Source organism: Aotus nancymaae, unplaced genomic scaffold (genome assembly GCF_030222135.1).
Source record: "Aotus nancymaae isolate 86718 unplaced genomic scaffold, 86718_ANA_hifiasm-v0.15.2.pri h1tg000002l, whole genome shotgun sequence".
NCBI classification, from domain to species: domain Eukaryota; kingdom Metazoa; phylum Chordata; class Mammalia; order Primates; family Aotidae; genus Aotus; species Aotus nancymaae.
Window position 1 is genome coordinate 28,470,131 of NW_026988413.1, and position 22,083 is coordinate 28,492,213.

At 44.2% G+C, this 22,083-nt stretch overlaps 1 protein-coding gene across 1 annotated transcript in view; it reads left to right on the plus strand.

The window, feature by feature from the left end:
- The window catches only part of RBM28 (RNA binding motif protein 28), a 40,412-nt gene extending 20,336 nt beyond the window's left edge, over positions 1-20,076 (plus strand). The window contains exons 13-19 of the mRNA XM_012474106.3: positions 5-69; positions 2,050-2,208; positions 4,961-5,110; positions 5,338-5,412; positions 8,053-8,309; positions 9,619-9,718; positions 12,257-20,076. Coding sequence (XP_012329529.2) covers positions 5-69; positions 2,050-2,208; positions 4,961-5,110; positions 5,338-5,412; positions 8,053-8,309; positions 9,619-9,718; positions 12,257-12,388 — 938 coding nt within the window. The 3' untranslated portion in view covers positions 12,389-20,076. The remainder of the gene's footprint in view (positions 1-4; positions 70-2,049; positions 2,209-4,960; positions 5,111-5,337; positions 5,413-8,052; positions 8,310-9,618; positions 9,719-12,256) is intronic.
- Positions 20,077-22,083: the final 2,007 nt, after the last annotated feature.

Sequence of the window (22,083 nt, forward strand, 5' to 3'; positions counted from 1 at the left end):
GCAGTAATTCGCGCTGGGACGAAGGCTGCAGAGGGTGTGAGTGCTGCTGATATGGCCAAAAGAGAACGGGTGAGTAGATTAGGCATTGACCTTCAGGTCCTACATGGCCTATAAGTCAATCGAAAATAGTTATAGAATGCTAGATGTGCTCATCAAAGAGCCAAGTATGGTCACAGACTGTACTTACTGCCCTGTTAGAAAAGCACATAGGTGAAACAGCTAGTAACCCGACATTATACATAGTATTCTGTCTGCCTTCTATGCCAGTATAAAAGAACTGTGTCTTAGTCTTTGTTTCCCTAGTGCTTGACAGTAAATGTTTGCTGAACACATGCTGCTTGATCGTGCAGTAGACAGAGGCTATTGCTACATATAATTAGGTGTCAGTATAAGCACAGAATAACTTAAGAAGGGAAGATCAGAACGGGCTGGAGTTATTAGGGAAGGAAGAAGATACGGAATCTCCAGATTATAAAATCATTTTGGAAAAGCCCCATCTTAAGGACGTTTTCAGTGTTAACCGATAACCGTTAATGTTCCTTTGCTGTTTGGTAATGTTCCCAGGAATTTTTACTTTTTCCTGTATAACTTACTTTCAAAAAGCCAAGCCCACCTATAATGGTAAAGATGCATAACCATGAACAGAATCAGCTATGAAGATGAGGAACAGAGGTGAGAGTGTAGTGACAGCAGGAGGCAGTGTGTCTTCGTGTCTTTTTTCAGCGTGCACTGGTTCTGCACTAGTGTTTTAAACTTTTTTGGTAGTGAACATCTGGAAATCATGGTATTTGGGGGCATTATATACCCTTTTGTGAGCACAATGCAATAATGACATATTTAATTTAAAACTAATTTTGTTAGCAAAAAGCCCATTCAGTGATATGTATGCATTGTAAATTCACAGCAGGCACAGCTTTTCCTGACAGAAAAACTGTCTGTTGAACTTAAACATAGCCTCTTCAGATTTTCCTTTGATTGTCATTTTCCAGGGGATTGGTTTATGTTGTGATTTGTTGGTACTTTTACCAAACAAGAAGCAGCAAGACTGAGAAGACTTGACAAAAGAAAAACTTATAATTGAAAACTTTTTTTCTATCAACTTAGTTTTGAAAAACTAATTGGAAGAAGAATGTCATCTTTCATTTCATTTTAGACACAGATCACGCAGGAACTAGGGTTTTGTGGCAGCCTAGTTGAGGATATTACTCTAAGAGCAAAATACGGTTCTGTGATCATGGATATTCCTTTGCCTCAGGGTGGCAGAGTTGAGACGAGACAGCATTCTCTCAAGTATTCTTTGAATAAGTTCCATTTCGTTTTGGAAGGATTAGATAATCAGTTGAGTTGGTAGGTAGATGAGGACTAGGCATATATGTTAACCACAGTATTATTTGTTATTTGCTCTGGACTGCATTTTGAGCTAGGAATTTTCTTTTCTTTTTTGTTGAGATGGAGTTTCATTCTTATTGCCCAGGCTGGAGTGCAATGGTGCGATCTCAGCTTGCTGTAACCTCCGCCTCCCAGGTTCAGGCGATTCTCCTGCCTCAGCCTCCCGAGTAGCTGGGATTACAGGCATGCACTACCACGCCTGGCTAATTTTTGTATTTTTAGTAGAGACAGGGTTTCACCATGTTGGCCAGGCTAGTCTTGAACTCCTGACCTCAGGTGATCCGCCTGCCTCGGCCTCCCAAAATGCTGGGATTACAGGCATGAGCCACCTTGCCCTGCCTTATATTATCACATTTTGGCCTCACATCATTGCCAGAGACATTGGTCTACTGCTCCATTTTGTAGATGAAAAATTGAGGCTTTAAAATTTTATGTGTTTCTCCAGTTAGGGATGGCTCTCCAGAGCCTATGATTTTCTTGTCCTCTTGAACTTTTCTTTTCCTGTACTGGACATTGTAAAGCTGTGGCATGGGCAGTTTCCTTCCTTTTTGTATATGTGTGGTTATGGGATGGGGATCATAGTTCTTTCCTTTTGGAGAATTACAAGCCTGCCTCTTAGGAAGGGTGGGTTGTACTGTTAACAATTGGTTGTTCTTTCAGTTTGAGCTGCTGAAACATCAGAAACTCAAGGACCAGAATATCTTTGTCTCCCAAACCAGGCTCTGCCTGCACAATCTCCCAAAGGCTGTAGATGACAAACAGCTCAGAAAGCTGCTGCTGAGTGCTACTAGAGGAGAGAAAGGGGTGCGCATCAAGGAGGTGAGACTTGACCCTGTTCATTGAGAACTTTCCTTCTGATCTTGGGTCAGATCAAGCATTTCCCTCAGGCTGTGGTGCCAGTGTATCAACAGGTTTTTTTTTTTTTTTTTTTTTTGAGTTGAAGTCTCGCTCTGTCGCCCAGGCTGGAGCGCAGTGGTGCGAACTTGACTCACTGCAACCTCCTCCTCCTGGGCTCAAGGAATTCTCCTGCCTCAGCCCACTGAGTAGCTGGGACTGTAAACATGCACCATCACGCCGGGCTAATTTTTGTATTTTTAGTAGAGAAGAGATTTCACCATGTTGGCCAGGCTGGTCTTGAACTTCTGACCTCAAGTGATCTGCCCACTTCGGCCTCCCAGAGTGCTAGGATTACAGGTGTGAGCCACTGCATCTGGCCATCAACAGACTTTCTTTTGGACATGTGAGCATGCAAGGCTGAGTTCAGCAGTTTCTTGGTTTTGTTCTTTTTTTTCTAAGAATTGTCTTTTACATTTGACCAAATTACAGCAGAATGTGAGGAAGTCTGTCTGCCTGAATTAATTTAGCAGGCATTTATTAAATGCCTGTGGTGTGTTTAACATTATACTTTGTGCTATCATGTGAATTTTCTTGCAGAGAAAATAATCTGCTTTGCTTTTTGGAAGAGTGTTTGACTACTAGTTAGATTCTTACCCTATTGTCAGAGTCCTCTGTGCTCTATGGTCAACGCAGGAAGTGCCCTATGCCCTGTGGTCAACACCATGTAGGTGTTCAGCAGTTGAATTAGAAAAAAACTGGATTCACACCAACTTGGTTAGACTCTGTGTGAGTTCAGAACTTCTACTCTGCCTCCACATCCCCTTTTGCATATTTCTGTCTTTTCTTTCTTCTTTTTTTTCAGATGTGATCTTGGTCTGTCACAGGCTGGTGTGCAGTGGTGCCATCTCAGCTCACTGCAACCTCCGCCTCAAGCTCAAGCAGTCCTCCCACCTCAGCCTCTCAAGTAGTTGGGACTATAGGCGGCACACACCACCATGTCGGGCTAATTTCTTATGTTTTTGGTAGAGACAGGGTTTTGCCATGTTGCCCAGGCTGGTCTCAAATTCCTGAGCTCAGATGATGCCCCTGCTTTGGCCTCCCACAGTGCTGGGATTACAGGTGTGAACCACTGGGCCTGGCCTTGCATATCTCTATCATACTGCTTACTGTTACCCTGGACTGAAATGATCCATCAGTCACTTCTCCCCACTAGACTGAGTTTTTGAGGCTAACATTATCTCATTATCCCCAGTCCTTAGCACAGTAGCTGGCACATAGTAATCTTTCGGTCAATATTTATTTTAAAAGTGCCATTGCCAGTATTTTGGGTCTGCTTTACTCTGTTTCACCAACATAAACTGAAACCTTTTCAAAATGTATAGATTGGTATTTGGGAGATTACATGAAACAATGTGACTATATCAGCACATATCTGACACCACTCTTAGTAAAACTGCTCATAGGGGACAGTTGTGTCATTTCTCATATCATCCAAATACTTAATGTCTGCACATTTAGCACCTGTCATAATTTAGATAAATTTATGTGTATTCTGTAATATTTGCATCATGTTGAAATTTTCTTTTAATTCTTTGCGATGTGTACATATAGTGAGTGTCTCAATAAGATAGTAAGCATCTTGAGGACAGGACCTTCATTATGTGCTTCTCTTGATTCCTTACAGTATTGGACAGTTCTAGGCACAGAATGGACACTGGACGTGAACTAAATGTGTCATCCATGTGTCCCCGATACTTATCCCTCTCCATTACATGAGAATGACAGCTTCAGTAGTAATAATGGCATGTAAATGATCAATTTTCTCAAAAAATCATACCATACTTTGGTGATCCAGATGTCTACTACATCTGGCTTAATAGAGACGATCTGAGCTGCAAGCAAATAGAGCTGAAACTTCTTGCTGTATTTCTGAGGCTGTATGTTGGAGAGGCTTTTTCCTATGCTTGAAATGTCTTTCTAATCTAAAGCCATCAGGCCTTCCTCCTTCCCTTCTTCAATAATTTCCTTCCTGAGGACTTTTTTCAGTGGTAAAATCTATGGACAGTACTCCATCCTCGGTGATAACTTGTTACACAGCTTAAAATACCATGTACCTCTCAATTTGTATTGTGAACAGTTGTGTTTGTACTGTGTTTGATTTTTTTTTAACATTTTTAGGTCTCTGTTGATGTCTGTAAACTAGTAGAAAGCAAGAAAGTATTATTTTAATCTGTTTTGTGCTCTTAGTAGGTGAATTCTAATAAGATGAACACACATAAGTGTTATTCCAGTGTGATTTTTGTGATGGTGGTATAAACGAAGATTATGTTTCAATAACCTGATTTTTTTTTTTGAGACAGGGTCTCACTCTGTTGCCCAGGCTGGAGTGTAGTGGTGCCATCATGGCTCACTGCAATCTTGATCTCCCCAGGCTCAGGTGATCCTCCTGCCTCAGCCTCTTGAGTAGCTGGGACTACAGGCACGTGCCACCACGCCTGGCTAATTTTTTATTTTTTTGTAGAGGTAAGGTTTTGCCATGTTTCCCAGGCTGGTCTCAAACTCCTGGTCTCAAGTGATCCTCCTACCTCAGCCTCCCAAATTGCTGGGATTACAAGGCATGAGCCACCATGCCCACCCAATAACGTGATTTCTTATTTACTCTATTAAAGCAGCTTATGTCAGGCAAGGCTTCTCGTTCTGTAATTAACTGATTTTTTTCTTGCTCTACTCATAGTGTAGAGTGATGCGAGACCTCAAAGGTGCTCATGGGAACATGAAGGGTCAGTCCCTGGGCTACGCCTTTGCAGAGTTCCAGGAGCACGAGCATGCCCTGAAAGCCCTCCGCCACATCAACAACAATCCAGAAATCTTTGGGCCTCAGAAGGTAAGCCTTGTCCTCTGAGAGACTTGTTCCCTGAGGACCACTTGCGGGAGACCAACCTTCTTCATTCCTAGTGTCCTCTGACATTTGACGGGTGGGAAAGGGTGGCAAGTGGACAAAAAAAAAAAAAAAGGGTGGGTTGTGGGAGGATGTGTGAAGGGGAACAACTCAGCTCATTGCATGCATAGATTAAGAAGTCTAATGAATGACATTCTTTCTCCCTCTGACAGAGACCAATAGTGGAGTTCTCTTTAGAAGATCGAAGAAAACTTAAAATGAAGGAACTAAGGATCCAGCGCAGCTTGGTACAGAAATTAAATGGTCCATATTTTTAAGGACATAATTAAACTCTTCTACTTTGTCCCTCATAGAGTAGTTTTCCCCTCAGTTAGGTTTTTTGCTCCCAGTTCCTTTTACTCCCAGTTCCCTAAGCCTCTCCAGGCCATCGTCTTATCTGCTGACCCATGTCTGATAGCTCTACAGCAGAAGGGAAGGGAAGGGAAGGAGAGAGGAAACAGACTAATGCTATTTGCAGTCAGCAGTTCTTGACAGTGTTTGGTGATAGTACATGCCAAACTTCATAGTTGAGGTTAAGGTTTCCCATTACCTGTAGCTTTCAGTTATCTCTTCCATATTTTCTCTTATTGGCTCCAGCAGTGTGAAGCCTGATAGTTTAGTACTGTTTTTAATCTGGCATGGTATAGAGGGTGGAGCAGGGACTTTAGGAATAGGTGTACTCATGCTCAGACTCTGGCTCTGCCCTTTTTTGCTACCTGTTCCTTGGTAATTATTACTGCTCTGAACTTCAGTTTGTAAAATGGTTGAACAGTTCTGGCTCACATGATTGCTGAGGACTAAATGAGATAATACGTGTCCATCGTCTAACATACTACATGGTCAGCACGCAGTCAGTACTCATTCTCTTACTCATCTTCCCCCAGGGCCAGATTATTCTTGACTCTCATTCTTGGAGCTCTCATTGATACTGTACAGCAAAGCTAACTTGCATATAGAGCAAACATTTGTAGTCTTTGTAGTGTATACCAAGAGCGTTACCAACAGATGAGCCATTCTGGTGGTTAATGCAATGGCCCTGGGTTGGAAAATCTGGGATCTGAGGATTGGTCAAGGCAACTTTGTTATCCTAGATAATAGAATTGTTTTTTACCTTTGGCCATTGTTTCAGAGGTGATTCTGAAGCTACAGTTTTGTTTGTTTGTTTGTCTGAGATGGAGTCTTGCTGTGTCACTCAGGCTGGAATGCAGTGGTGCAATCTCAGTTCACTACAACCTCTGCCTCCTGGTTTCAGGCGGTTCTCCTGCTTCAGCCTCCCGAGTAGCTGGGGTAACAGGTGTACGCTGCCATGTCTGGCTAATTTTTGTATTTTTTTTTTTTAGAAGAGATGGTGTTTCACCATGTTGACCAGGCTGGTCTTGAACTCCTGAGTTCAAGTGATCCATCTGCCTTGGCCTCCCAAAGCGATGGGATTATAGGTGTGAATCGCTGAGCCCGGCCTTATTTGTTTTTTAACATCCAGATTACTTTATTTGTTGCCCGTATTTATATTCATACTGTTCTTTCTGTGTAAAAATACCTCTACTCACTTTGCATGTTCAGATAAAATGATCCCTTTCAAGTATCAAGTAGCATTCCCCCACCTCTCTCAAAAGATATAAGGCCCTCTTTACTTGACTTTCATGAACTTCCTTAAGCTATGTAATTTTGTTTTTTTTTTTAACTTTGGTTTATTTGTGTGTGCATCTCTTATCTCCACCTGGCTGTGAGTCCTGAAGGGTAGACACTATTTTTTCGTATCGTAGAAACAGACTGGCACACAATAGGTGTATAATAAATGTTCATTGTATCAGTATACCTCTCTGGATTTTTAAAGTGAAAGGGAAGAACAACACACACTTATCATTACATGAATTTCACTTGAATCTTCTGTTTCTTCCACTTCAGTGCAGATACATCTGTAACATCCTCTATGCCTTCCTGTCCACTGCATCTTTTCCTTGTTGTCTTCACTTCATTTATTCCATTCCTAATGTTCTTCCTTTCTTAATAACGATCCGAGTTTCTGACCTATGTCATTTTTCTTCTCTCTGAAGAAATCTATTTAGTATTTCTTGTAAGACAAGTCTACTGGTAACAAATTCCCTCAATTTTTGTTTGTCTGAGTAAGTCTTTTCCCTCACTTTTGAAGGGTAAGTTTATCGGATACAGATTGTAGGTTGGTGACTTTTTTTTTTTCTTTTAAAACTTTAAATATTAAATACCTCACTTCACTCCCTTCTTGCTTACATGGTTTCTGAAGAGAAGTCTGGGGAATCTCTCTGAACCTACTCTGGTTTGGGAGGCTGCCTATTAAAAACAAAAGAGAGAAAGATTTGATGTAATCTCATCCTTGTTCCTCTGTCGGTAAAATTTTTCCCGTCTGGCTTCTTTCAAGATTTTATCTTTAATTTTTCTGCAGTTGGTCTGTGATATTACTAGTTGTAAATTGGTTAGTATTTATCTTATTTGGTCTTCTCTGAGTTCCTAGATCTGTGGTTTAGTGACTGTCATTAGTTTTGAAAAATTCTCAGCCCTTATTCAGTATCTTTTCTTTTGCTGTCTCTCTTCTTGCATTCTCCTTCTACATAGGTTACACCTTTGATAATTGTCCTGCCTACTGGCTTTGAATCTTGGGCATGCACGCTCCCTTATTTCTGTGTTATGGGAAGGGGAAATGGTTATTTTGTGCCCCCCTCCCCACCTAGTAACCATCTGTGACTATGGCAGGGCTTGTGAACTACATGTATTCACTTTCCTTGAGTCTCCAACTGTGTAGGGGAAGAATTCCTCTTCTTTCATCTAACTCACATAAAGCTCCTCTTCTGCCGAGTATTTGCAGCAAGCAAAGCTCATCCAGAAACCAGATGGCATTTTCTTGTTTTATGCAGCAAAAAATGAGATCCAAGCCTGCAACTGTTAAGCCTCAGAAGGGGCAACCAGAGCCTGCAAAAGACCAGCAACAGAAGGCAGCTCACCACCACACAGAGGAACAAAGCAAGGCGCCCCCAGAGCAGAAGAGGAAGGCAGGCTCTACCTCATGGACCGGCTTTCAGACCAAGGCTGAAGTGGAGCAGGTGGAGCTGCCTGATGGAAAGAGGAGAAGAAAGGTCCTGGCTCTCCCCTCACACCGAGGCCCCAAAATCAGGTGAGATGCAGGAGGGAGGCGGCATAGAACAGTGGGTGGCTTCTAAGTGGGTTTGTTTTTGCTGAGTTCTTTTCTCTTTGTGGCATTTGTTTGGCTGAAAGGGATGCTTGGTGTATGCATTCCCACACACAGGGTTAACATGTGGGTCTTCAACACCATTGGAGATGTCACTCTTAGTTCAATGGCAGAGGGGCCTCCTAGGGCAGGCTTTTGTGCCCCCTTTTTCCTCCTTTGAAGAGCTTCCTTTTGTCCAGATGGCCATCTCTGCCGGCTGAGGCCGCATACTTGAGGTTCAGTTGTAGTTTCTATTTGGGGCAGCAGATTAGTGCTGTACAAAAGTAAATCTTTACAAAATGTTTGGTAAATCAGCGAAGGCTTTTGAGATATCTGTAGGGTTTTATTTATTTATTTATTTTTAGAGACCATGTATTATTCAGTTCTTCTACTGCTATAAAGAAATACCTGAGACTGGGTAATTTATAAAGAAAAGAGTGGCTCCACAGGCTGTATAGAAAGCATGACAGCACGCTGCTCGTCGTCTAGGGAGGCCTCAGGAAACTTAGCAATCATAGTGGAAGGCGAAGTGGGAGCCAGCACTTCACATGGCCCAGAGCAAGGTGAAGGAGCGTGGGAGGTGCCACCACTTTTAAACAACCAGATCTTCTGATAACTGTTTCACTGTCATGAGAACAGCGCTGAGGGGATGGTGCTAAACCATTCCTGGAGTCATCCCCGTGATCCAGTCACCTCCCACCAGGCCCAGCCTCCAATGCTGGGGATTACAATTTGACCTGAGATATGGGCAAGGACACAGATTCAAACTGTGTCACAGGGTCCTGCTCTGTTGCCCAGGCTAGAGTGCAGTGACATGGTCATAGTGCACTGTAACCTCAAACTCCGGGACTCAAGCCGTCCACCTACCTCAGCCTCCTGAGTAACTGGGAGTTTTTAATTTTATCTTAGTAGAGACTGGGGTTGCTGTGTTGCCTGGGCTTGTCTCAAACTCCTGGCATCAAGCAGTCCTCTCACCTCCACCTCTCAAAGTACTGAGATCATGGCACGAATCACCATGCCTGGCCTCCATGAGGTTTTAAGCCAAAACAAAAACAAAACTACCCACAAAAACAAGTATGCAAATATTGAACCTTCAGAGGGTCTGTTGCAGTATCCCTTTTTTAGAATGACCTAACTTATCATGGGCTTGGGAAAGGCCAGTGTACAAAGAGGAATTTTACTTCTTGAGCTAAGAGAACCTAGGGGTGCCAGTTAGAAGAAGGACTCAAGGTGACACTCAGCCATATTATTTCAGGTTGCGGGACAAAGGCAAAGTGAAGCCCGTCCATCCCAAAAAGCCAAAGCCCCAGATAAGCCAGTGGAAACAGGAGAAACAGCAGTTATCTTCCAAGCAGGTGAGTTTTGCAGGACATACAGCTTTGGTACGGCATGGTTCTGCCAGGTTGTAGCCATGTTTGTACCTTGGTTAGTTGAGCAAAAAAGACTTCTGTGTAGTACTGTAGCTTTTTAGAGAATGTTGATGTACACAGTCATAAAAGTGGACAGAAAAAAGTCAAATGAACCTCCATGTAACTGTTTCTCTGTTTCAGCAGTCTCCTTGTTTTACATATTTCCCATAACGTGCTTTCCCCACTAGAGGATATTAAAGCGAAGCCCATTTCACATGTAAATGTGTCTCATATGAAAATGAAACATATTACTCAGAAAAACTTGAGTGCATCTCTAACTGCTCGGGCCTTAAACACACACACCTTATGCCATTATAATATCTAATGAAACTAATAAGAAGCCCTTAATATCATCTTCTACACAAATGATATATTAAAGTCATATTAAAATTTCCCCAATTGCCTGAAGAATATTTTTATACTTGGTTAGTATGAGTTGGGGTCCAAAGTCCCACATTACACTTGGGTTTTTAATTTCTTAAATCACTTTTTCTTCTATAATATCCATTGTCCTTTATGGCCCATTTTTCCATGCTGTTCATTTGTTGGAGAAACCAGGTCATTTGTGTTACATTTTGGATTTGCTTCCTTGTGGTGTCATTTAACGTGTTTCTGTGACACCCATATTACCTGTAAACTGGTAGTTCAGTCTGATGGCTTGATCAAGTTTAGTTTTTTTTTTCTTTTTTCTTTTTTTTTTTTTTTCCTTGAGATGGAGTTTTGCTTTTGTTGCCCAGGCTGGAGTGCAATGGCACAGTCTCGGCTCACCACAACCTCCACCTCCCAGAGTAACCTCCCGATTAGCTGGGATTACAGGCATGTGCAACCATGCCCAGCTAATTTTGTATTTTTAGTAGAGAGGGATTTTACCATGTTAGCCAGGCTGGTCTTGAACTCTTGACCTCAGGTGATCCACCTGCCTCAGCCTCCCAAAGTGCTGGGATTACAGGCATGAGCCACTGTGCCCGGCCTCAGGTTCGCTTTTCTTGACAAGAGTATTTCATAGGTGGTATGTGTTTCTTTGCATCACCTGAGGCACATACTACTGGTTCCCATTTTTAGTGATACTGAGATTGAGCAGTAGATTTGAGCATTATCTGCCTTAGCCTTCCATTGATGAAGTCTCTAATTAGCCTTTCACCTAATGGCTTTAGCAATTATTGATGAATGTTACCAGATCCATTGTTTCATTATGGGTTACAGAATGCTGATTTCTAAAACTTCTGTCCTTTTCCATTTTTAAATGGGGTTCTAGAAAGAAAAATCTTCCCTTGTCAATTATTTGGTTACCACAAAATATCATTTGTATAGGAAAGACAGGATAAATGCTTGATTGTTTTCTCTCTGTATTACTCTGTATACTCTGTTTTCAGCGTAATGAGTTGTTGCCATACTGGCTCATTTTTTAGTATTATGAAATCCTGAGTTTTCATATACTTGATGTGTTTCAAATACTGTCATTATTCTTAACTCTGTCTAAGGCTGGCAGAAGCCCCTGCAGGTTGGTTTCTGAGTTTTTCTGATGTGGCCTGTTTGTCTGGTAGTATCCTTGCTTTCTAGTGCAGGATGTCCTAGGCTCAGCTCAAGTGCCTCTTCCCCAGTCCTGACATTAGCCATTTACCCAAGGAGCCCTAGTTCCTTTTAGTAGAAAACGGTGGTCCTACATTCTTGAACACTTAAAGTCAAGCTTTCTTCTCCCCTTGCCTAGTCTCTTTCCTTTAAGGGTAAAAGGAGCATTAGCTTCCCATCCTACTCAAGAAATCTGTGTCTGGGAAGTTTCTGACCTACACCATATGTTATAGAGATCTCTGAAATCCCATGAGCAGTGTTCTTGGGTAGGGAATGGGCAAGCAAGAATGGCCAGACTCTGTGCTGGCTCATCTGCTTTGAGGCTAAAGTAAACCTTTGGGAGCTATAGTGAGAGAGGCCCCTGAACCCCCAACACAGTGTGTTAATTAGACCCTGCTCCCTGTGCACTCTTGGTCTAATTTCTTACCAGTGGATGATTCTCTTTGAGCCTTTTTTTTTTTTTTTTGGAGACAGAGTCTTGCTCTGTCATCCAGGCTGGAGTGCAGTGGCGTGATCTTGGCTCACTGCAACCTCTACCTCCCAGGTTCAAGCAATTCTCCTGCCTCACCCTCCCGAGTAGCTGGGACTACAGGCGCTTGCCACCATGCCTGGCTAATTTTTTGTATTTTTGGTAGAGATGGGGTTTCACCTTGTTAGCCAGGATGGTCTTGATCTCCTGACCTCGTGATTCACCCGCCTCGTCCTCCCAAAGTGCTGGGATTACAGGTGTGAGCCACTGCGCCTGGCCCGAGCCTTTTTCTCTAAGGGTTCTCTAGAAACCTACCCCCCCTCCACTTCCTGGTAGACATGATCTCTGTACTTACTAGTTACTTACTTTCTTGGGTGGCCTGAGGGTAAGGTGATACATAGTCTCTGAAATCAATTATATTATGTTTCTTTTCTTTTCATTTATAGGTATCTAGGAAAACTAAGGGAAATAAGATGGAGACCCGCTTCAACCAGCTGGTCGAACAATATAAGCAGAAATTATTGGGACCTTCTAAAGGAGCACCTCTTGCAAAGAGGAGCAAATGGTTTGATAGTTGATGATGCCAGGGGCTGGGTAAGAAGCTGAATTGTGTACTTTCTGATGCTGCTCCTGGGCTCCTTCCCATCCCCCATGTGTCTTACTGAGGGAGAGAAAATTCCCAAGGGCACTGCTACTGTGCTGGGAGGCGCCCTGGACTATGTACATCTGAACTTTGGTCCATCCTTTGATGTGTGGTTCATTAGCCACAAAGAGAAATATCTGAAAGATATCATGATGCTTCTCGCATATTATCCAGATTATTGTATGAAACTGTGTCTATAATTATTACCAATTTTTATTCTTTATTTCTCAAATGGAAACAATTGAAAAAGCATTCTGGAGTGCTGAATTTTTAAGATGTATATTTTGTTAAGCATATTCTCTAAGTGAAATATTGTCTGGTTTTTTGTGACAAGATCATTTCTAGTATGTGTGACTCCTTTATTATTTATGAACATTCTTGACATTCCTAATTCAGCTGTGTAGTCTTTCTTACACACTGCAGGAATTGACTGAGAGCAGAAAGAAATGCTTTCTAACCTAATCACTGCAGTTGGAGTCACTTGGAAAAGAGTTGGGGGAGGTGGGGCCCGTTAGAGAGTGGCACTTACGTGCTTGTCAAATGAGGGGATTTCCAGTCGACTGGAAATCGGTCTGCAGTGGCCTAAAGACACTAGCCTGGTTAGTGATGACCTGCATTTCTCTCATAGAGTACCTCCTGTTTCATCATACCCACAGCTCTCTAAGTCCTCCTTAATGAGGACCCTTGACCCTTATTAAATCTGCCCCTTAAGATGGTTTCACACCCACTGAAAAACTCCAGGGGTTTGACATCTCACTTTGATTGAAATCTTGTCTTCCTATAACATTTGATTCCCTGGCCCTATCACCTCTCCTTGTTTTTATCCACTCTTTTCATTTACTTTTGGCTACACAGGCCTTCCTTTGATCTCTTGACTCTTGACCACCTCAGATCCTTTGTATCCATTCCATTTGCCCGGAGAGTTTTTCCCTCACTTGTTTTACTTGTCACGAAGATCTCCACTAGTTGTCGCCTCCTCCTGGAGCTCTTCCCAGACTATCGAAAGTAGGGCTTTTCTTCCCCTCCCCTCTATCTTTCCTCCTTACTAAATTCTGCTTCCCTGTTTCTTTTTTTGAGTCAGAGTCTCACTCTGTTGCCCAGGCTGGAGTGCAGTGGTGCTGTCTCAGCTCATTGCAACCTCCACCTCCCAGGTTCAAGCAATTCTCCTGCCTCAGCCTCCCAAGTAGCCGGGACTACAGGCAGACACCACCACTCCCAGCTAAATTTTGTATTTTTAGTAGAGTTGGGGTTTCACCATGTTGGCCAGGCTGGTCATGAACTCCTGACCTCATGTGATCTGCCCACCCCAGCCTCCCAAAGTTCTGCAATTACAGGCATGAGCCACCACGCCTGGCTTGCTTCCCTGTTTCTTTCTAGCACTTATCTCTGTCTGAAATCATTGCCTCTCCAGTTAGAATGTATGCTTTGTGAGAGGGACTTTGTCTCTCTTGTTTGCTCCTATAGACACAGTACCTAGTACTGACCCGGGCACATAGTAGGTATTGAATAAATACTTGTTGAATTAAAAAAATAGGGAGGAAAGGAAGAAATAGTACTCAGCAGGCAAGAGAAAAAGTTGGGAGCATAGCCCAAATTTCTTGATTCCTTAGTCTAGTTGAGTGTTACAAATGCTTTGACAGAACCATTGCTGAGCTAGAGACATGGTTATTTCATTGCAGTATCTTGGGGAACCCATGAATGCTCTGAAATGCCTCTGGTTGGTTTAGAGATGGATGAAGGAGAAGCCATAGAAATTTTTAAACCTTTTGGAGAGATCGTAAGGACAGGTGACTTATCTCCAAGTTCACCTGGAGACGGCATGACTTGGGCTGTCAAACATTCTTGCAATGGCCTGGCAACGTGTCTTTCCCAGGCTGGTCTGTACAGTGTGGAGTAAGTAAAGGACTTTATTAAGGATGTCAGAATAGCTATAACCTGCCAGTCAGTTGATCCATTTTCCTTTGGCCAACTCTCTGTCTGCTCACCACTCTTTTTTTCCTAGTACACAAATATCTTATTCAAAAATATATCTTAACATTTAGGATAGATCAAAACTGGTGTTCATTCAGATAACATTGCCAGATTCACTTAGATCCAAATATTTCTTTTAACAGCTTTAGTAACTCAGTATGTTAAAAACCTCATTCACTTGCTTGGAGAGCTGTTGTACAGTTCTTTAAAGAGTTCTTTGTATGAGGTTGAATCTTCCCTTTCTTCATAATCAGATTACATATATCTGATCTCCCGTTGGAACACCTTACCATGGCTGTTTGGTCAGCTCCATTGACTCCTTGGCTTGGGAATTTTAGTGCAGTGAGAGTTTTGCTCACTTCTACTTCACTTCAGGATCTGATGTGTCAGGAAATGGAGTTTTCTCAATTAACAGGAGAGTTGAGTTACAGACTGTTTGGTTAAAAAACAACAGGTGGGGCACAGAGCCTCACACCTATGATCACAACACTTTGGGAGGTGGAGGTGGGAGGATTGCTTGAGGTCAGGAGTTTGAGACCATCCTGGCCAACATAGTGAGACCGCGTCTCTATTAATTTGAAAAACAATAGCAAATGTTTTGTTAACATCCAAGACAAGGCCACCACTCAAAACTATCAAATTTTAGTAGTAGTTTCCTTCTTGATTACATAATAGCCTGGCTTAGAGAGATGACCTGTAAATGGAATCTTAAGATGATGTACAGCTGTTCTTTGCTTTATTTATTTGTTTGTTGGTTAGTTCGTAGTTTTGAGGAATCTGCTCTGTTTAGCTGTACAGTTCCTTCTTCTGGAGGTAATCTGTGGCAAGGATTATGCATCACCTGTCACAAAAATGAGATCTGTCCCTTCCTCTATTATAAAGTTAGGGCATGTGATTAATTCTTCGAAATACTTTGAAATGTACTTTGGTATGTTTTTGTCTTGAAAAGAGATTTTCCAGCTAGAAATTCGGAGCCCAGAAGGTCAAGGCTCCAGACATGCCCTTCTCATTATGCACTTAGCCTTCAGTTGTTTGAGGAGGCAGGGGATCACATGCGTCACAGTGAGTGCTGATTCCCCAGAATCTGCAGTCTTAAGCTCTCCTGCTGACCCACACAGCCATTTCTCTGCTTCATATTTGTGTGTCTCGCTGTGAAGTGACAGGCAGCTGCCAATTCTGTCATATAAGAAGCAGCTCTGCCCATGCAACTTTGAAAGTTCCTGTACTTCTCCATAGACTGCTCCTTCATGAAAATAACCACATCATCACACTGTGGGTGCCTACGCTGTTTTTCAGTTTGTCTCCAGTGATGCCCGACTCCTTTTCAACTCAGCTCTAATTGGCACTTTAAGGGCCAGGATGAGGTTTCTCTTAGGCCAAGTTGAGATTTCCAGATGTCTGTTTTGTCCGACCGAGGCTGACCAGTTTAGAAGTTATCCACATCCTTGTTTTGGTTCTTCCATTCTTGTCTTGGTACCTCTCTTTCTAGGATTATTTGCAGTCTGTGATGGCTTACTCAGTGACCAGACGTGGGGTGAGTTATTGGTATAGTCTGTCATTACTTTGGCATCTGACTTTGAACTGGTCATTGGCTGTACATGAGTTTTTGTGCTGGTAAAGGAATATTCTGGGAAATTGGAAGGCACAAACTGGGAACCAATTCTGAGAAGAGAACTGCTGAGTCACTGAAAGACCTTTTGGACCGCCCCCAAATGGAGCATCTTGATAAATGGCAAATCCAGTGTTTCTTAGACTTGTCCAGCTGTCCAGAGCCCGCTGCCTTTTATCAGATGTGAGACTTCACTGCTACAGTGTCATTCCACAGTCTCCTTGCCTAGACATTTGATAGAAGGAAAACTGTTTCTTGTCCTTAAAGCAGGGACTATTTTTTGCACTTTTCCATATACTCCACAACACCCAACATTGATTTACTCGTAGTAGGAGTTTAATACTGCGTAATTCTCTAAAGGCCATTGTTCCAGGGCCTAGCTGGACTTGTGAAGGACAACAGAGTCATTTCCTAAGGACCCCAGAAGACAGCATGAAGGAAAAATAAACTGCTGTTCACGGTGCCTTGAATGTACCGTCTGTACACTTTCTGCTATGCCTTGTCCATTCTAATCTGGACAGTCTCTCTGCCACTGCTTTCCACTCAAGTGCCATCCAGCACTCAAGTTCTGGCTCAAGGCCCAGCCTCTCCCTGGGGACCTTAAGCATCCCAGGGCATTGTGGTCCCTTCCTCTAAGTCCTGTCACACTTACTGATTGTTGTCCTCTCATTCGACAGAGCATATGCCATTGCAGCTTACTTGTCATTTCTTTAGGTCTCACCTTCCCAAGTAGATCGTGAGCCCCTTGTAAGAACTAGCTCCCATAGTCCTGGCCCCAGGGCTGGTACGTGGCTGTGCTTAGCGACTGGTTATTGAGGATAATGGTGGTAAATGACATACCAGACGGTCATGTGCTGAAGAGATGCTCAACAGCCTGTCCTTGTTTTATATATTTTCTTTCTTCTTTCTTGCCTAGCCTCATTCCTTTCATAGTAACTGCTCTAAAAATGTCAATTCCTCTCACTCTTCCACCCCTTTTCTCCCTCTCCTCTGCACTGTCTGGGCCTCAGTCCACTAGCAACTCCCTTCAGATGTTGCTTAATCTGCCTCATGGCCAAAGCCAATCCCATTCCTGCCCCCTGCTACCCAAGGGACTCCCAGTCTGTATGCACAGGCCTGGATGGTGAAGTCTGGATGTGCAAGAAACCCGGCTGTGAGAAACAGGTTCCCTGGATCTGGCATGGTGGCTCATGCCTGTAATCCCGGCACTTTGGGAGGTCAAAGTGGGAGAATCACTTGAGCCCAGGAGTTCAAGATTAGCCTGGGCAATGTAGCAAGACCCCATCTCTACAAGAAAAAAAAATCCGATTCTCAAATGTCCCTTCATCTCCTTACTCTCGACCTGTCTCCCCAGTTCTCCTCCCCCTTTTCTTCTCCCTTGGATCTGACACTACATTGTCTGCATGCACTTTTCAGCTGACAGAGACTCCAATGGCGTCCTTCTGATGAAGTTTTTGCTTTGGATGCTACTGCAGAAAAAATGCTATCTTGTATTCTGGTCCATGGTGGAGAAGACCGTGTTGTAGAACCTGGCACCTCAAATGGAAGGAGGGGCCGGAACACTGTTCCTCTGCTATTTATAGTGAGATGACAGGATTGGTGTGCAACTTTCTTTCTTTTTTTTTGAGACAGAGTTTCATTTTTGTTGCCTAGGGCTGGAATGCAGTGGTGCGATCTCAGCTCACTGCAAGTCCACCCCCCAGGTTCAAGTGATTCTACTTCCCCAGCCCCCGGAATAGCTGGGATTACAGGTGTGCACCACCATGCCCAACTAATTTTTTTTAATTTTTAGTAGAGACTGGTTTTCACCAGTGTTGGCCAGGCTGGTCTCGAACTCCTGACCTCAGGTGATCCACCCACCTCGGCCTCCCAAAGTGCTGGGATTACAGGCATGAACCACTGTTCCTGGCCATGATACACAACTTTCTAATAACATACTTTTGAAAGTGCCCTGACATACATCCCTCCTCCAGTACCACAGTGGCCATCAGTTGCCGAGAACATGAAGTTGTCTAGCTCTCAGGATACTACCAGCCCTGCAGCAGGATTCTGAGGAGCAAAGCAGGCCTGCTATGCTTCAGAGAGGTAATGCCACAAAGTGAAGAACAGCTCTCAGAGGCAGAGCCCCTTGGCCCCGTCCAGGCCAGCAGTGTCCACTTGAAATCCGAAATCAGCCTCCCTCACCAAACCAGCAAGATGGAAAAACCTCCCTGGGTTGGGAAGTGGCCCTGGGAAGCACATGCCCCACCTCTGTCACAAGAGCAGTGGAGAGGTATCATGCCAGTGCCAGCTCTGCCCACCCAGATGGTACTCAAGACTCTAAGCCTGTCAATGGGATGGAAACTTTCTGGCATTTTCTGTGAGAAGGGTGTTAGCACTGAACCATCTCGTGTGTCCTTCCACTGACTAACAGCCCATGTCCATTCCATGAAATGAGTGACTGCTTTGCTGAATCAGATAGTAACGAACATTTATTTGTAGTCTGGTTGTGTCATACTGTGGTTGAATTGCAAACAGGTTGGACACAAGAGTCAGCAAAAATCAAAAGCATTCTGTAAAAAAGCTTATCTAGAATTACAATAAATGGCACTGTATATTTTATTATTTATAAATTATGTACTGCACATCGTTTTTATCAGTGAAATTTATAATAAATTTCTGTACATATGTACATACATACATTTTTATCAGAGAGCCAGTTGTTAAGCATTTACCAGCCATAAACGCTTTTTGTTTCCTGCTTATACAAGTTCTGGGAGTGGCTAGCTCACTCTGGAATGTCCCCACTTCCTTTTTCAGTTGTCCAAGTAGTGTTCTGCCCAGCCTTCCAGACTTTCTTACCCTTCCCTCAAAACTTCTGTTCCTTATGCTAAAATACTTTCCAGTCATGGGAGCTTTGCTGTAGGCCCTTGGCCTTTCATAGGTAGCTTCTGATGCCTGCCTGGGTGTTAACAGAGGAAGTTGACCCTGCCTGGTAAAAATAATGACCTATGGAGACCTGGCCCCTTTCTCAGCTCCTCAAAGTGACAGCTGTTATGGGAAGTTCAGGCATCTTGACATGGAAAGATACATTGTTTATTTTCTTTTACCTTTTTTCCCCCTAATCACTACACCAACAGGGATGGAAGGATACTTTTTATTTGGAAGGAATTTTGAGCCCTCAGACTACACCTGGAGCAGCTGCCTGTGCGTGGGCCTTGTACAATCTCATCCTGGCAAGGGAGGCTCAGCCAAGGACCAGCTTTGCAGAATTGTCATCACGAGACCCTGGTTGTGTGCTGGGCTGGGGCATTGTACCTTTCCATGAATACAGGCCAAGCAGGGCTGCCTGGCTTAGGCTTTTGCGTCTTCAGCACCCTTTCACGTCCCTTATCTCAGGTGATCTTCACAGCAAGCCTGGTGAAGTTCATTGAGGCAGGTGTCACCACCTAGTCTTACAGCTGACGAAAGCAGGATGTAGAGAAGTCCAGAGCCCCTCCTGAGATCCCTTGGCCACCTGAGCTACTACCAGAACAAAGTCCCACCTGGCCCTGAGCTGTCTCTAGGGCCTATTTCAGGAACTGTCTCATATGTAAGAACAGAACACTTTTTGCCAGCTATACCAAATGTTTTTGGGATTACAAAAATAGTTTCTCTTTTCCAAATTAGGTGGTAAGAAAGGGAAGAGTATTTTCATTCTCATATTCTTTGGAAACGTTTTGAAAACTTCCAGCTGGGATTGTTGGCTCATACCTGTAACCCCAGCACTATGGGAGGCTGAGGTGGGAGGATTGCTTGAGGCCCGGAGGTCAGGACCAGTCTGGGCAACATGGTGAAACTGTCTCGCCATGTTTAATTTTGTCTCGCCAAAAAATTAAAAATTAGCCTTGCATGGCGGTGTGCGCTGTAGTCCCAGCTGCTCTGCAGGCTGGGGCAGGAGATTGCTTGAGCCCAGGAGTTGGAGGCTGTAGTGAGCTGTGGTTGTACCACTGCACTCCAACTTGGGCAGCAGAGTGAGACCCTGTCTCAAAATACTTAAATAATAAAGAAAGAATTAAACCCTTTGCTTGACCAACTTCTTTTCACTCCTGTTCTACAACAAGCCAGATGTACATATGCATACTAATAGGTGAAAAAAGAGAGTTTGAGAAGTGAATTCATTTATTTTGTGATTTCCTAGGCAGTAGCTAGGACTCGCTTTGAGGTTGCTAATAGGGAAAGGGTGGGCTGGCTCTACTCAGTTTTATAACTGCTTTTCCCTGAAATCTTCATTCCCCTGGAGGTCAGATAATGGCTATTTATTTTCTGTAGCCATGAAAATCTCTGGAGAGAGCCATGGCAATTTGACGAGGGCTATTAAAGGGACATTAGGGTTGAAGTGGCTGCTCAGGCAGTCACATACCCTTGGTCCTCGTCTGCAGGGACAGCTGCCAGCACGAATGAGCCCAGCTCTCCTTCCCTCAGCCAGCTGCATGTGGGTGCAACTGGCGACCAGCCACTAGAGTGAGTCCAGGGAAGGGGACAGATTCTTAGAATCACCATTTGTCTCTGCTCTCTCCCTCTCTGCAATAGGACAGGCACTCTAAACTCACTTAATGGTTAATAACAACAGCTAACAATTACCAAGCACATACTATGTGTCAGGCATGTGCCGAGGATGATCGCATCAAGTAAAATGCCTATCCCAGGCCCAGAGGCCCAGAAGAAGAGACAGAAAGAAATCTGTGGGAGGCAAGCAGTCCCCGTTTCCTCTGCTTGTAGACCTTTGGTGACGGGACACTCACTGTTTGCCCCTCTTGCATTTTCAAAGCATGGAACACACATTCAGGGACTTACACTTTGAGTACCCTCTGGGCACCTAAATTGCCTCAGGACCCCTCATCGGAGCCATGGAAATCTGTTTCTGGACCTGTCCTCCCTGTGGGGGTGTCTTTCCTTCTCTTGGGCACCCCCAGGGAATTCCTAGTCGAGGGTGGGCACTTAATAGCAAGTGCAATGAGAATGGTCTCTGATGTCCGGGCCAGTGAGGCTGCCAAGTGGGCTCCCAGGTACCTGCCACAGAGCCTCTGGGTTTTGAGCCCTTCAGTGACCCTTAGGCAATAGCTGGGTCTTAATGAGGGATCATGTCCTTTCCTGGATAGTTGGGAGTAGTGAGGTGTTAACTGATTTGAGCTGCTCTAGGAAGGTAAGGGACAAAAGCAGGAACCAGAGAAAGGCTGAGGCTCCTCACAAGAGACTTTGAGTCCTGAGGGCAAGAAGCAGACAGCGTTGTGCCGTTGTGCCGGGTCAGGTGCTGCCCCTGTCAGTGCTGACGGACAGGCAATAGAGAGGCTGAGATGCTGCAGCCCCGGGAAGCTGAAACTCGCCCTTTGCCCACTTTCACAGCCATCTTCCCAGGAGGCTGTGGTGACACAGGTAAAAGCAAAGGATAGAGGATGACCCTGGACAAATCACTCAGACCCTCCAGTTCTCTTTGCTCACTTATAAAATAAAGGCAAAAAGCTCCCTAGTATTAAATGAAATAGCCATTGTCAAAGAGCACGGGAGATGGGGTCTGGGATGCCTTTTGTCCCCAGTGCCCTGAGTGAATTCACAGGAAAGGGGAGAAGGCGTGGTTGCCCACCTCCGGGGTGATCGGCTGATTTCCACTTCTCTCCTGCTAGGGTTGGGAACACACACCAGAATCCTGGGAAGGCTGTATGTCCTAGGGTGGCACTGGCCCCACCTCCAGCCTCTGCAGGGATACCAGGATATGAGCCAGGCTCTGCCCCCTGAGGGGAGGGCGACCCGCCTTCCTCGGTGCCCCTTCTTCCCTCACAACTGCAGGCAGAAGGAGTGTGTGTCTTGTCTCTCTGAGGAGCTGGCTATGCCATTTAAAGCAGGCCCTAGGGGTGGAGCGCTGTGAAGAGATGGTACCTGGGCCCCATTCCTCCTTTTCTAGAGCAAACACTGCTAAAGGATCCTGACACTCCCTGCATCCGGCCCACACTGGGCCTTGGGAGGCTTTTGACATCAATTCATGCAGCCACACCCAACAATTGGAGTCAGCATGGAAGGTGAGACCCACTTGC